This window comes from Plectropomus leopardus, chromosome 5, assembly GCF_026936395.1.
Source record: "Plectropomus leopardus strain MGB_pleo_1.0 chromosome 5, ASM2693639v1, whole genome shotgun sequence".
Classification (NCBI taxonomy): domain Eukaryota; kingdom Metazoa; phylum Chordata; class Actinopteri; order Perciformes; family Serranidae; genus Plectropomus; species Plectropomus leopardus.
This window is the reverse complement of record NC_142180.1, coordinates 15,874,222-15,889,077: the sequence shown is the minus strand read 5'-3', so window position 1 is coordinate 15,889,077 and position 14,856 is coordinate 15,874,222. Positions and strand designations below refer to the sequence as shown.

At 37.6% G+C, this 14,856-nt stretch overlaps 3 protein-coding genes across 5 annotated transcripts in view; 2 read left to right on the top strand and 1 right to left on the bottom strand.

The window, feature by feature from the left end:
• LOC121963201 (E3 ubiquitin-protein ligase rnf213-alpha-like) overlaps positions 1–1,961 on the top strand; it is a 44,579-nt gene extending 42,618 nt beyond the window's left edge. For all 3 annotated transcript variants that reach the window (XM_088077599.1, XM_088077598.1, XM_042513526.2), the window contains one exon: positions 27–1,961. In XM_088077599.1, coding sequence (XP_087933725.1) covers positions 27–183 — 157 coding nt within the window. In that variant the 3' untranslated portion in view covers positions 184–1,961. The remainder of the gene's footprint in view (positions 1–26) is intronic.
• Positions 1,868–5,472, bottom strand: lsm4 (LSM4 homolog, U6 small nuclear RNA and mRNA degradation associated). The gene is made up of 5 exons (XM_042515264.2): positions 5,339–5,472; positions 4,699–4,740; positions 4,066–4,164; positions 3,429–3,609; positions 1,868–2,773 (listed from the first exon to the last, which is right to left on the bottom strand). The coding sequence occupies exons 1-5, from the start codon at positions 5,339–5,341 to the stop codon at positions 2,655–2,657; spliced, it is 444 nt and encodes a 147-aa protein (XP_042371198.1). The 5' UTR covers positions 5,342–5,472; the 3' UTR covers positions 1,868–2,654.
• Positions 5,473–6,083: 611 nt separating this feature from the next.
• Positions 6,084–14,676, top strand: LOC121941390 (pyroglutamyl-peptidase 1-like). The gene is made up of 5 exons (XM_042484179.2): positions 6,084–6,240; positions 8,310–8,362; positions 9,828–9,944; positions 10,460–10,692; positions 11,906–14,676. The coding sequence occupies exons 1-5, from the start codon at positions 6,207–6,209 to the stop codon at positions 12,102–12,104; spliced, it is 636 nt and encodes a 211-aa protein (XP_042340113.1). The 5' UTR covers positions 6,084–6,206; the 3' UTR covers positions 12,105–14,676.
• The last annotated feature ends 180 nt before the right edge of the window (positions 14,677–14,856 follow it).

Sequence of the window (14,856 nt, the reverse complement as noted above, 5' to 3'; positions counted from 1 at the left end):
GTTAAAATGAATTCCCATCTTCTCAGTGTAAAAGAGACGGTGGGTGCCTACATGGACAGTAAGGAAGTGGATGTGCCTCGTTACGTGGAGGAAATGTTTCCTGAAAATCTGCTGCTGTCCCAGATTGTGGAGACCTGGAAATACGCAGTCGCTGCCAAAAACGACTGGATGAAGCAGGGATGAGCCACATTTGAGAGATTGAAGTTTAATTTCTCATCACCCAAACAAGTCTGATTTCATTTTTTCTTGTACTTGTTTTTTCTATTTTTAAGATTTTTCTTTTATAATTATGTATGAAAGATGAAAAACAATTAAGGGCACTTTTAAGAATGAAGCATACCAAAACTGATTGAACATGATTTTAATGCTGGCTTGTGTATTTTATTATCAAGAGCCGGCTACTCATTTACTGCCTTTTGTCAGAATATTATAGATAATTTTAAGATTTACTGTGTGAGCCTTGTTCAAAGAAAATTTCAGGATCTACTCAGGAATATGTTGTATGACTTCGACAAGCATATACTGTTACTATATGCTGTTTTATATTATCTGTTTCAGGATTACATTTTTGTGTTGAAATTAATTTTGCAATTGACCACCAGAATCTCATAACAAGGGTGATGAGTCTGCACTGTGGTGTGATAAACTAGCACAGAAAAAACTGTACTTCACATTTTGCTTTTTTTAATTTTATACTTTTTTATTTTAAGTTTTAATTTTATTACACATTTAAGTACAAATGGCCAATTGTTTGGAACTGATTGCAGAGGGTCAATTCAATGTTGTTGATTTATGTGTTTTTTTTTATCATTAGTATTTTTATTTTGGTTATAATGAAACCCACATTATAAGGCTCTATGTTCAGAGTGAGTTATGTCACCCATGAGTGATGACAGGCATGTTTGAAAGCCTGGATATGGGTGTGTTTAAGCTTTAGAATATATAAAACCAGAAATGGTAAGCAAAATGTCTACAAAATCCTTAAGTCTTAGAATTGTATCAATGAAATAACATTTTTTAAATGTCAAATAATACATAACATGTTATAAGGCCTGCGATCTAAAATCTGCTCACACTGTGGCCAACAAAACCCCAAAGGTATCTGCTTTTATGTAAAACTGTGGAAAGCAAGAAGCCTTTCACAACTGTATAACTGTAAGCAGCCAGAGTTCTTATTTGTTTTCTCTAAATGTGTGATTTTTAAGTTCAGAAATTATTACATTTGTGTTACTAATTAATTAATCATTTGAATGAGTTATCACTTTTCACATGTGCAGTGTGAGACATGATCAGTCATGCGAGTATACATTGTTTTTAGTATGAATTGATTTTTACTCAAGTAGGAGAAAGGACAGTGAGGTAGTGTCCAATAAAGTTATTTGATTATATTTTTTCTCATAATATTTTTGTGCATTTTTATTTTTATTTTATTTTTTACTTTATTTGCCTGATTGCAGTCCTGAAATGTTTTAATCTTGGTCCAACTATGTTGTAACATTTTTTGAGTTGTTTAAATGTTTATAAATATATTAAATCATTTACGTGATCAAAGCACTGATAACTGAGACTTCATTGAAAACTGCAATGTTGAATTTCTATCTCTATTTTAGAATATATAGTCCACATGCACCTTTTTTCAGCTGTCCTAAGTCCACTTTTTTAGAACATGACCTTTCACCTGTTATTTTTTCACATACATCAAGAACTACAGTATCTATATAGAATTTAAAGGACACACTGATGCAAGGGGAAAGAATGAGTGTAGCTGTAAAATTTTGTAATTTGATTTCAGGTTGTTTATACAGAAAAACAGAGTAGCCAGCTGTAGTTAAGTGATAACAAAGATGATCCTTTTTCAATGAATATGACCGCTTTAACAAAAGTCTTTTTATTCTCATGTTCTCAATGTAAATAAATTACAACATCGTCTTTTGTTCAAAAAATAAAATGAAACCCAACTACCTTGACATATATTGGACTTATCCTTTTAAGAATATGAGAATCTTTTTTTTTTTCTTTTTTTCTGGAAATCCTAATCATCGTTTTGTGTCATCTTATAAATGCCTTAACGAAAGTGTTAATTTTCAGGGAACGAATTCTCGCCCGACTGCCAGTGTACTGGTACACCCACTGACCATACAGCGCAGCAGACAAACCCCAAAAGGTCACAAACAACACAAAAATAAAGAGCATTAAAAAATATTCATGCAACAGAAGTTGGGGCTGGGCAGTTTCGTTACCATGAAAACTACACCTGGAAAAAGAAGGGAACAAAACACTGAAAATAAAAACCTCAATCCAGTGTATCAACTGAAGAAAAACTGTTAATACAATGGGATTTATGATACAAAATTTCTTGAAAAGTTGTAATCATACATATTACTGTCGTGAATAGGATTCTGTCACCTCTGTCTGATACACTGGTACATGGTCATACTAAAAATAATATTAATACCAACTTATAAAATGCTAAAAAAAAAAAAATCAGTGCTAAAGCACAGCTTCTCCTAATTTCTCCTAGTGTGACTTCTGCAACCGTCGATTCTGAAAAACATCACAGCAGAAGGAAACACCAGAGTTAATTTATCTTCGTGTATTGAAGGAGAAATTGCTCTGAATAACAGGATGTGTTGTTGAAGGTGTAATGTTGTTTGTCAGTGCTGGTTCTTCATTCCCTGAGGTTTGCCTGCTTTCTTATCCCCCTGCTGCTGCATCTGCTGCTGCTGGCCCCGACCAGGACCCGTCATTCCTCTGCCACGGCCGCCAAACAGACCTACAGAGAGACAGAGGAGAGAAAACAAAAGACACAAATGTTAATTTTTTTAGCTGTGATAACTGCTGTTCGGCCAGATTTCCATGTGCAAATATATTCTCATTTACAGCTTGGCAGATTTGTTGTAAAAAAAAAAACAGTCACCCAATGTGAGCCAGATTCAATCTGACTAAATATCAGCAATTTATACCAACAGTGGGTGTGGCTTAAACCAGATGTAAAATGATATGGGTTGATCAAAAGTTGCTATAGTTATTGATATTATTATTCATTACAGAAGCACTTACAGAACATGCTCGGAATTGAGCTTCAGCTCGTTTTAGTCACAAGAGGAAGAAATATTTAGCTACCAAATTGAGGATTTTCCTTCATCACAAGTACAGATATTGACACATTTACTTTGAATGATACTTGTGTTTGTTTAAAATACATTGTCCACACCTGATATTAATTTCATCCAAGAATTTTACACAACCCTAATATAGAGGGTGCTTATGTGACAACAGGAACTCATTCATTCTTGATGCTCCTGAGAGTATGTGGACTTCATAATAGCTGAGAGATTAGAAAACAACCCAAAAATGACATGCTGATATTCACATTATGACAGCAGACACAAACAAATGCCTGATCAGCAGGGAGCATTTCAACTCACCCCTGCCGGCTCCTCCTCTTCCTTTTCCCTGCTGTTTGTTCTGCTGGGCGCCTCCACGTCCGCGGCCCTTCGACACCACCTCCTCCTTCACCATGTCAATGATCTCGTCTGGGATTCGCAGATACTTGATGGTGCTTCCTCTGATGTAACACTCAGGCATCCTCCAGAACTTATCTCCATCCTGTTAGAGTGGAGTGGAGGTGTCCAAAAAATACATTGCATTTTGTTAAAAGGGAGAGTGCACAACAAGCTTCACTTTACATCTTTTAAGTCTGTAGACTATCTTTATACTGGTTTGCATTGTTTTCAGTTGTGCTGTTTAGATGGGAGTGATTGACACATTTTTGACAGTTTTCTTTTTTATGTCCCAAATTGTGTGTGCAATTATTTACGGGCCACAAACAAAACAAATCTTAAATATGTGTACTATGAAGTGACAGTCAGAAGACTCTTTGGTTACTGGCCACAAACACTCTTTTTCTTGTTTATATCTACAGCATGTGGCTCTGCAGACAACACTACAGCTAGAGATTGATGTTAACACTGGACAGAGATGTCTGCTTTCCCTCTTCGCAGAAAGAAGCGTTGTCTACAGGTTTAATGACAGCAAAGGTGTGAGACCAGAGCTCAGCTTTACCCTCGATGTGCAGATGACTTCTCTCAGGTTGATGTTCATCCAGTTGTCACAGCTGACCAGGTGACCGTTGTATGTCTCTCCATTCTTCAGCTCCACCAACTGAGGGGAAAAAGGACACAAAAACAATCAGCTGCTTTAAGAGTCTTGGCGACTCTAAAATTACAATTACAGCAAAAACAAACAGGCTGAACTTTAGCCAATTAGATTTGGAAGTTCAGAAGGTAGCCAGAATTTGAGGTAATTTAGTGAGTTTTATTTTGTATTACGTAAACTTAACCTGAAGATGACATAGTGAGATAATAAAAATGTAAATGAAGCCAAAAGGAAGCAGACAGCCAAAACTGAGGAACTGCTTTCAGTTTGTTGCAAACTGATTGGATGACAGACTAAAACTTGCTTTTCAGTTTTACATTAAGTAATATATCTTGGATGATTTTGACTACTTTCAGCCTGTGAGCACTTTTCACTGACGACTTTCTGATTTCATATACCGAAACATACTTTACATGTAAAGCATAATTAACTGTTTGAATTCATGTGTAGGTAATCGACATTAAAATATGCCAACTTGCTGCCCATCTGCAGTGCCAACATAAGCTCCTTGACAGCAGAAAAAGTTCAGTGTCTCTTTACCATGGGATGGTTCTGGGCAGTCTTCAGCAGAGATAGTGGAAGCTGCAAGTTAAAAAATAAAAAAAAAAACAGGTTACAAGTGGGAATCCACCAGCCATCAACATTATTTAATAACCCGAGTAAACGTGACTGCCAGAACTACAATTTTCACCTTCATAACAAAGACATACATAGCTAGTATGTAGCCAGATATCTTGGAGCACAGATAATTACCCCAGAAGTGTTTGAAAGAGGGTGAGGGGACAGCTGTTATTTTCAGCTTCTAATGGCATGTACTTTCAAAAAGTTTAGAAAATATTTGCATAGTGTCTTTGTAGTGTCACGACAACTGTCCATACTTGCTGCTGTGCTCGGCTAAAACAATTTACAGTTTAGTTTAAAATTAAATAAGACTGTATCATCGTCCTCGGCATGATATAAAGGTTTTCAGAGTGCATGTGAAGTCGGCATGTAAAACACATCCACCTTGAGTTAATCATGTTTAATTAAGCCGAAGTATCTACCTTAGCTTCACTTAGCTAGCATAACGAGCAGCATTGTAACAGAGAGCTACGGTGCTGCTAATACAGTTAGCTTAGTAGCAGACGGGCTGCTGGAAATATAAAATACAGCTCTTACATTTACTCTATCATACACTTACCATTGTTGTAGTTTCTATTTATCAATTTGTGTTTCACTTGCTGTCTCAGTCCGTCAGTTACACGACTTCGCTGCCGCCTGGTCTTCTTCTTCTGCTTCTAGTAATGAGTTGATTCTGTGTTGCGGTGCGTAATGAAGGCTGCTGCCCCCTGCAGGCAAGAACAGTCCCTGCGACACATTTCTAAATCGTCTTTAGCTTTAGATACAGTGGAGCGCGAAGAAGTTGGAGATACTTCCCTCTAAATGGTATTATAGTAGCAGTTTATGGTTATTATCTTAATGATTTCAACTTCACGGGTATTATGTCACTTTATACTCATGAAATAATTAGCAAATGTGGGATATTCCACCATCACAAATATTTTGTATTTTAAGATAAGATAGTCATTACTGTCCCCACATCGGGGAATTTCACTTGTTACAGCGGCTCAGTGCATATATATTCTATATAAAACATAGAATAAAACATTTTAAAAGGTAGAATATAAAATACCAAAATATAGAAAAGGAGAATAGACATATAAAAACATGACCTGAATTACATTTGTGTTTAACAGCCTATACACTTACAAATTCAGTTATGGAACAAAGAGGAAATAGGACACTGCAAACAAAATATAAGGAAAACAACCAAAAAAATTATCTTCCTATTAATTGCACTCTTGACTTATTTATTTGTTTATGACGTCACCTTTGTGTGACGCAAGCACGTCACGTCTCACGCATCTTGTAGCGCGAGGACGGCCGGTGAGCTTATTTGTGTCTGGGAGACGGAGCCGTCAGCTGTGGAGGGTACCGACTCTCTCTCCGGTCCTGGTGCAAAATAAAGACCGAAAAAGGCCAACGGATCCTCTGTGACAGGACAGGAGATGGACAACAGCAAACGGACTGTGGTCGTTACAGGTTGGTCTTGTTTGTACTGCCGTTGTTGTGTCTGTCGGCGGACCGACCACCAGAGTGAAGTGGAGGAAAAGTTATGTAGATGACAGCTGCTAACGGCAATGGCGTCAGGCTGTTACTGCTCCACTCCGCTGCATGTGGAGACAGTTTAATGACACGTTTTGTTTACAGCTAACGACGTAACACAGCGGTGTTCAGCTATTTCATATTCAATATACAGAATTAGTGCTACTGACGAGCTATGTGAAAATCTTTTTGTTGTTGTTTCCTGTTTAAGACCACGTCAAACAATAAACAAGTACCTAACGCTGAACATTAATAAATACTGACAACATTCAGGAGAAATATCATGTTAGCACTATCCGTTGTTGATTTAGCAATTGTTTTATTTCGTTGTTAAATATATTGATGATAGAAACGCAGCTGTTTTTTCTATTCATTGACAATACAACTAAAGTAATCTAAAACATTACTCTATGTTTTTTTATTATCTGATGGTTGTTATTACTATCGTGATATCAAAACTATAACCTCCTTATTAACTCTAATTTTAATACATGTTCTAGGAATAATAGACTAGAGATAGAAAAACCATAGAAGTGCAATCTTTAGTTCAAATTCTTGTGGATGTGACCCTATATTTTTTGAGAGAGTGAAAACTCAACTATTCTTACAAAATAAGAGTGCCTGAGTGTTTTTTCGTCATGGCTTTGTATTGTGAGTTTCACAGCTGGACTTGATCTCAACATCAGGCCTCTGCTCAGACATGGTGTCATTGTGGAGCTGGTGGTTAAAAGTATATGACATTATTACAAAAAGTTAAGCAATAATTGTGCTCCATTATTAATGTGCACTATTTGTCTCTTTATGTAGGCTCATCCATTTTATTTCAGATTTAATCATATTGCTCTGCATTACAAAGTTTGGGCCTAGAACTGGTATTTCAGTGTACATCCAATCTGTCATAAAAGCTGCTTTACATGTTTCATTTTAGGAAACACTTTTTGCATTACTATTAATTAATTAGATAATAAGACATTCCAAGCACTGATTTTGGTGGTTTTGAATCTATCAGCAAATGTTGATATATAACAAATGGTTTTCCCAAAACATTATTCAATGCAACATCACCTCCAGTCACGGAAATATAATATTTTATAAGAGCACAAACCACAGTCTTGAACATCGAATCTGTGGAGGACAGCAGAAGCAGTGACTTTTCAGACACAAAGGGGTGCAGAGGCTGGCACTCCCAGCTGATACAAGACGTGTAGATTGCCTGGGAACAGCACCTTCACAATAGCGGGCCGGCTGGCAGCTGCCGGCCCCTCACTCTGCTCCTTTTCAGCAGCCTGTCAGACAGACTGATCCCCCCTCCACCCGACCCCCAGGGACCGGCTGACCCTTGGAAGGGTGGTGGAAGGGGATCAGTTTATAGATCCCTACATAAACAAGCCTGAGTGAATATCCATAGGCTGCTGCTGTGATTTTATAGGTCATATGGAGTGGTGCATGGCCAGACTTTTAGTGATAGTGATTGATTTTAATCTGGTAATTCAGGGAAAGCAGCATGCTGCAACACTGTCAACATTTGAATTTGTTTTACAGAAGTGTTATTTTTTTCTGAAAAGAAAGTATTTCATGAGGTTTATGTATACTGTTCACAGTCTAAGGCCATATTTAGCAAACAATATATTTTTGATAGTATCAAGCAGTCATACAATAAAAAATAAAATAAAATAACTTGTATTCAAGCCATAACAACACAGAAGACACAGTAAGACTTGTGTATAATGGCTCATAGTCTTTTGGAAATTAAACTAGATTCATATGTCTGCTTCTGCAAAATTAAATGTATTTGCATTTGCTTTGTTTTCTGTTTTTGTCCTTGTTGTCACAGTGACCCCACTAAAAATGTTTTCTGTTCATGTTGGAAAAACAAATAGTTCATGGTTGCATTTCATTTCTGTTGTGAAAAAGCTAATTTTTCGTTCTTATGTGTAGAAACCAAGCAGGCTTGTTAACTTTATGTGACCATGGACCACAAACAAAATAACTTGAATGTTTTGCAGGTTTTGGGCCATTTGGAGAGCACACGGTCAACGCCAGCTGGGTAGCAGTACAGGTGTGTTTTAAACCTCTATTACTTCTGTATGAGCAGGTTCTTGGATTAAAACAAGACTGTCATAATTTCAAAACATCACCACTGATGACATTTTAAATGTGGTACACACAACTTAAAAAAGCGAATAACATTTTAGCCAAAACTTGACAGTCTGTTGAAATAGTCTTTATGTTGAGTTGCTAGCAGCTGTAATTAAACAAGGGCACGTGTGACTGTTTCCAAAAATGAATATCCAACGTGAGCCTGTTTTTGTGGCCATTACAAGATGCTCTGATAATTACCGGCCGGCTTCACACGGTGCAGCAGCGTGTTGGAGGCTCTCTGTGTCCTGCTGGGGAAACTGCATGTGGGGGATGTTAGTGGTTGTCAGGGTGTCTAGACGGACTTGATAAGGATATTAAAGGCAAACAAAAGGCCGCTTTGTGGCAGGGTCACAGACGTGGTCAAACAAGCCTCTTTTCAATACAAGTAGGGGTCAGTGTCCAGGGCTATTTGTCCTGCAGGGGGACTGGGGGAGGTGTCAGTCCACTGGCTGTGAATTGGACATAGATTTATCTTAATTATAGCATGTATGACTGCATCTGTTATTGCTTGATTTTCCCATACTATTTATGAAAAAGGCTGCAGTTTATTATTTCTATTTTCATAATTCAGATATCTCAATTTAAGTGAAGAATTATGTTATATGTAAAGGACAGGATAGGTGAGAGACAGCTGTCCTCAAAGAAAAAGCAAAAAAGGGCAGGCATTAACTGCTCGATTTAAGATTTCACAGGAACACTGGACCATATGGTCTTCATATTAGAATCATATTTTGCAGTATCGGTAAAAGTGAAAAAATAAAATTACATAAAAAAAACATAAAAATAAATAAAATAAAACACAAACCAACAATTAAAAAAATTATATATATATATATATATATATGTGTGTGTGTGAAATGTATTTAAATGCAAACATCTTTGCAGTGTTTAACAAGAAGAGGACAAAATTTGCAAGATACTGACAAAGAGTATAAAGAGTCTGTGCAAATTTCTAATCCAAGGATTTCCATTAACATAATGGGTGAAGTTAGATCTAGAGGAATTTATCATGCAGTGTCCATTGTGTGGGATAAGTCAGCTCGTGAGCTTTATTGATAGGGCAAGACAATATTTTGCCTTAGTGACCGCAAGCTAAAACCAACCAAAGGCAAGGACATATTTTAGGGACACATAAGCAGTCAGTGTGCAGTAAGTATGATTGTGTATGGAATATACAAAGAGAGCAATGAGCAGTGTTAATTTAATAATCTCATACATAGTTGAAGAAAATATATTAAATAATTTATTTTGTTTGTCAAGATTATGTACTACACTTTCATAACATGTGTATCACCCTTATCACTGTTATATGCTCAGGACAAAAACACCTATTTTAAAGTGCAACAAAGTATTTTAGCTTATATGTTTTTTTGTTCTGACAGGAACTGAAAAAGCTCGGACTGGGCAGTGAAGTAGACCTGCATGTGTCCGAGGTTCCTGTGGAGTACCAGACAGTCCAGAGTCTGGTTCCGTCATTATGGAAGAAGTATCATCCGCTGGTAAGAGGAGAACATGTTGTAATCTCTCCACATTATTTACTTTTCAAGGTGCAAAACAGAAACTCGTTGTCTGCCTCACTTCCAGTTTTGGTCTGATTTTACTGTCTTAGGTTTCGGGTTTTGTTTAAAAGCATGTGTAAGTTGTAATCCTTTGGGCTGTGAGAACACTCAGATAAAATCAAATCTGTGCAACAAATGCTGTACCAAATTAAATAACATAATTATCAAATTATGCAACAAATTACTGGCTTGTGTAGCTCTGATGCAAGCTCTTAATGAGGGCGTTAAATATGTGTTAATAAATACTTGGGTTTCATATCGGCTGCTGTGGAGTTGTTCTTAGGTTCAGATCTGTGTTTTGGGTCCAGTATAGGAACATTTCCACTCAGACACCTCAGTTTCAAACGAGCAGAGTGATCAAAAGGCAGCTGCCACAGATATATTGTGATTATTTTGTGCAGTGATTTTTTTTCTTAATCCGGTCTTTTGTCTTTATTTCTTCCTTTTTTGGCCAGTTGGTAGTTCATGTTGGAGTCTCAGGTATGGCCACCACTGTCACGTTGGAAAAGTGCGGCAGAAATCACGGCTACAAGGGCCTGGACAACAGCAGCTTCTGTCCTGATTCACAGTGTTGCATTGTGGGAGGCCCGGACTGTATCAACTCAGTTATTGACATGGAGTCAGTCTGTAAGAGAGTGACCTCCTCGGGGCTGGGAGTAGCTGTGTCAGTCTCCAAAGATGCTGGAAGGTAATTATTTACTTTATTTTACTTATTTGTCAACCGTTTGTTCCTCCACTCAACTCCTGGTCACGTGCTTCGGCTCCAGAGGAGATGCAAACAAATTCAAGTGGCTTTTGTTAAACACACAAATCAGCCGTAAACAGCATTAATCGTCTGGATTATGAGTTGTATTTAGTTTAACAGATAGCTGAAAAGAAACTGTGTGCAACAAAGTGTGGAGTAAAAGTGTGATGTACTATTGCTTAACAGGAACTCAAATTAATTCAGTCTGTGCTTATCTAGAACAGAGGAGTAGCGAACTAGCATATAAAATCAGCAGTTATAATTATAATTCACAAAAAGATTCTGGGATGAGGATTTTGGAGGCTGCAGTTTGTGATGCTGTTGAACTGTGTTCCATAATACCGAAAGGTTCAATTCAATAAATCTTTATTGTCCTCTAAGGGCATATCTGGTGCAGTGTAGAAAGAAAGAATGCCAGCTGATGTTGTGATCTGGCTGATGAGAGCTTAGTGTACACCTGTGTGCATGGCTTATCTTGGCAACTTTATAAGTAAATGCATGTTCACATTGTAAAATGTACCGAACACTAAGTTACGTCTGGCTCAAATGCCGCAACGTACAAGGAGACGCACACCGGGCTGGTTGCAAAAAGAAAACATTTATTTACAAAAATGATGCTCAACACAACACAAAGGTGTCTTGGTTGAGATATGAGCAGGGCATGCAGCCACAAATATAGGCTCTGCCCACAGCCCACAGCTGCTCTCAGCAAGAGTAATCAGGCACTGATCATTAGTGAGCTGCACTGTGGTACCAAGAGAAGCACACATACACACACACACACACACACAGGTGAAGCATGTCAGGGAAAGTAACAATGCAAAACACAATGGCATGTAACACCCCCTCCCTTAAGATGACGCCATCCTAAGGCACACGAGAAAGGGCATCGGCCACCACATTGTCATGTCCCTTTTTGTGACGAATGTCAATATTAAAGTTTTGAGCCATAAGTGCCCAGTGCATCAACTGTTGGTTGCTATTGTACATGCGATTCAGGAACACCAGAGGGACCATTAACAACTACTTTTGATGTATTTGGTGAATTTTATTAATAAATGTGTAAAGCACTTGTGTCCAGTAAGTCATTTTTATCATGTCTTCCACTGAACAAAGCCAGGTCCTTCCTTTGATGCCATGCTCTCTCTCCTGACAGGTATCTGTGTGATTTCACCTACTACACGTCTCTTTACCTGAGTCACGGTCGCTCTGCCTTCGTTCACGTGCCTCCTCTCGGAAAGCCTTACAGCGGGGAAGACCTGGGCCGTGCGCTGCAGGCCATCATCCAGGAGATGCTGGAGCTTCTGGACCAGGCAGAAGAGAAGATCAACTGCCAGCAGCACCACTTCCTCTAAGTGACCTCCAGATGCCAACCAGCTTCTCCAGCCCTCACCACACAAGAGAAATTGCACTTAACCACAAGTAGCCAAACTTCTTCTTTTTTTTTGTTGTTGTTGTTGATTTTACTTGGACAAAATGAAAACTTCAATGTAGTGTTTGTTTCTCTTGTCTTGGGTTTTTGCTTTGTGTTTTTCCCTGTCTTTCAGCTGTTTTAATGTCTTCCAGTGGTGAGAAGATAAAATAGGAGTCTCAAGACAACCATCAGTCACTTTTAACGTAAGCTTTTGTCCCTCCACCTTCACCTTCAACATAAATATCCGATTTTGGGGATAAACATATGTGAAAAACATTCACAAAATTTCACCACATTTGTTTATATGCAGCAGAGATGCAGAAGGTCTGTAATATGACAGATGTTACAACCTGTAACCTCAAGTGTGACTCCTATGAATGCACCTTATAGGGTTAGGGGTATTAAAATGGTTATAGGGGTCACATTTGGGGAGAAAGTTGAATGCACTATACAGTATTAGACTTTCATAAGACTTCATCCTCAAATTCTGAATTTCTGTCAATATTTTACTGTCACAAATGTTATATAAATGTTTAATGTAAATGTTACATGGTCAAGTAGAAATGTTTTTGCGGTAAACTGTGTTTGCTAATTTCAGTTTTCCTTTAGTTAGCTTTTCCCAGCTGCTCTAGAACCTACCTGCTGTTTCACACTTAATGTTGAATTGTTTCGTGAGTCCTTTTTCTTTATAAGAAGTTGTAATTTTGCCTTCTTTACAAAGGTTATTTAAATCAGGGAACGGGTTGGTTCCAGCTCATATTCCCCCAGTTTGATGGCCCAATTCTGACAGAAAACCCCACAAATCCACCTCGCTGAGATCTGGCCCCCAGGCTGTGCAATGTTATTTACAGATCTCAAGGTTAATCATTTTAGGTTAACCAAAGTTGTATTACGGCTACACATTTATTTGACAAAAGATTGAGTATTGTTTTTTATTACCACAGCAATTTCCAGATTAAATTAAACTGAATTTTCTCCGAGGGAATTATGTTTAAACGTGTACTCAACAAAATACACAATCTAAATTGTATTTCTCTACTATTCTTTTCAAATAACTGAACAAACGTGTTATTTCAACGAACTACTAATTATTTCGAACTGTGTATAAAACCTGCAATTTTTGTCTTACAGACCCAAATCCTAAATTTCCTTCTGCAGCTGAGCAGCCCTAATTGTTATTCCTTGATGAAAGCTTTCCGTTGTTCCCTTCATTGAATCAGATATAGCTGCTTATTTTACCTGAGGATTTGATTTGATGAAGTTAGACTCTCGGTTCAGTCAGAGTTGGGCCTATAATTTTATTTCTTTTGCACTTTCTTTTTTTTTTTTTTTTTTTACATTTTCTGTAATCTGTACTATGGACAGCAATTTTAGCTTCTTAAATCCTTGCATTTTTTGTTTTTATTTTCAGTCACTTTAACTTGAAATATTTAGCTTTCCAGACATACAGGCATCATTTTTAAAAACACCCCCCCCTCCCTAATGATTAGAATTGTGCATGTGAGGTATGCTTTATGGGTGATTTTTGCTTTATTTTTCTGTGCTTTGTTTTGTTTTGACCTGTTTAACAAACTGTGTCTGTGATGATGGGTCTCCCAGGTGTAAATGTTCTGCTTTTATTGGATTGTAACCAAATCAAGCTTCAATTTGATTTTTTTTCTTAGTAGATTTTTTTAGCAGTGAATGGTCTGCAATCTGCTTCAGCACCCTGTGTGTCCCACAAAAAAAAAACAATTTGTCTGTGGGAAACATGGATATAGTTGTAAACGGTCTTAGCTAGTCTTAGGAAACTAACACTGAGCTTAGTACTGCAGCAGAAGTGGGTTTTTTTTTTCATCAGCTAAGTTAGTGCCAGTGAGTTTGAGTAATTTGGCATATTTTTAGCAGTGTGTGTCATTTTAATTACTACTCAGCACCACAGATTCTACCACAAAGTAGCATCCTGAGGCACTGAGCTAAACCGAGCTGAACTTATTCTCAGACCTAAATATTTATGTTCTACATACTGTTTTTGAGGTTTAAGAATCTCTCATGATGGGCAGATTGTAGTTCTTGAGTTCACAGGTGCTGATATTTTACTATGTGGCTCTCTGAGTGCTGAGATTTGAAAAGGATGTGGAGAAGATGCCCCTAAATGTTCTCTCACAAAAGGGAAAGCCTCAAGTTTACATATATGAGGTGACCTCTGACCGGACTCTTTCCTGTGCCTTGCTGTTGTTTATGTGTGTTATGAAAAGGCCTTAAAATACCCAGCGGGTCAGTTCAAAGATATATTACTGATGCTGTCCAGTCAGATGTGTGGCTACCTCAAAAATACTTTTTTATCTTGGTGTGTGCTCTGTTGTACATTAACATTATGGCTCTGTGATTTATTGTGAGTTTCTCTGTCTAGGGAGACTCCTCTGAAAGGTGTCGTCTTCTGCTTCTGACATTAACAAAGCACCGTTACAATAAGTAATCTCAGCTTTGACAAAAGGAGAGGCTTTGAAATAAAGAGAATTAAAGGATTACAAGTAATGTCTTTGTGTCCATTATTACAACCATTATTTTTCCGCTACTCTTCAGTTAGTTGTCATTAAAACTGAACTTATCATAAAAACAAACACTTGAACAAACATCAGGGTGGTGAGAACTACCTTCAGTGACAGAAATTATCTTTGGGAAAAAATTATTTGGAGTGTACCTTGAGTTTT

Coding starts and splice junctions, on each gene's coding strand:
- LOC121941390 (XM_042484179.2), top strand. CDS start 6,207: ATGGACAACAGCAAACGGACTGTGGTCGTTACAG. Junction 9,945..10,459: donor GGAAGAAGTATCATCCGCTG/GTAAGAGGAGAA, acceptor TTTTTTGGCCAG/TTGGTAGTTCATGTTGGAGT. Junction 10,693..11,905: donor GTCTCCAAAGATGCTGGAAG/GTAATTATTTAC, acceptor CTCTCCTGACAG/GTATCTGTGTGATTTCACCT.
- lsm4 (XM_042515264.2), bottom strand. Junction 4,165..4,698: donor CTGCCCAGAACCATCCCATG/GTAAAGAGACAC, acceptor TTTTCCCCTCAG/TTGGTGGAGCTGAAGAATGG. Junction 3,610..4,065: donor AAGTCATCTGCACATCGAGG/GTAAAGCTGAGC, acceptor CCACTCTAACAG/GATGGAGATAAGTTCTGGAG.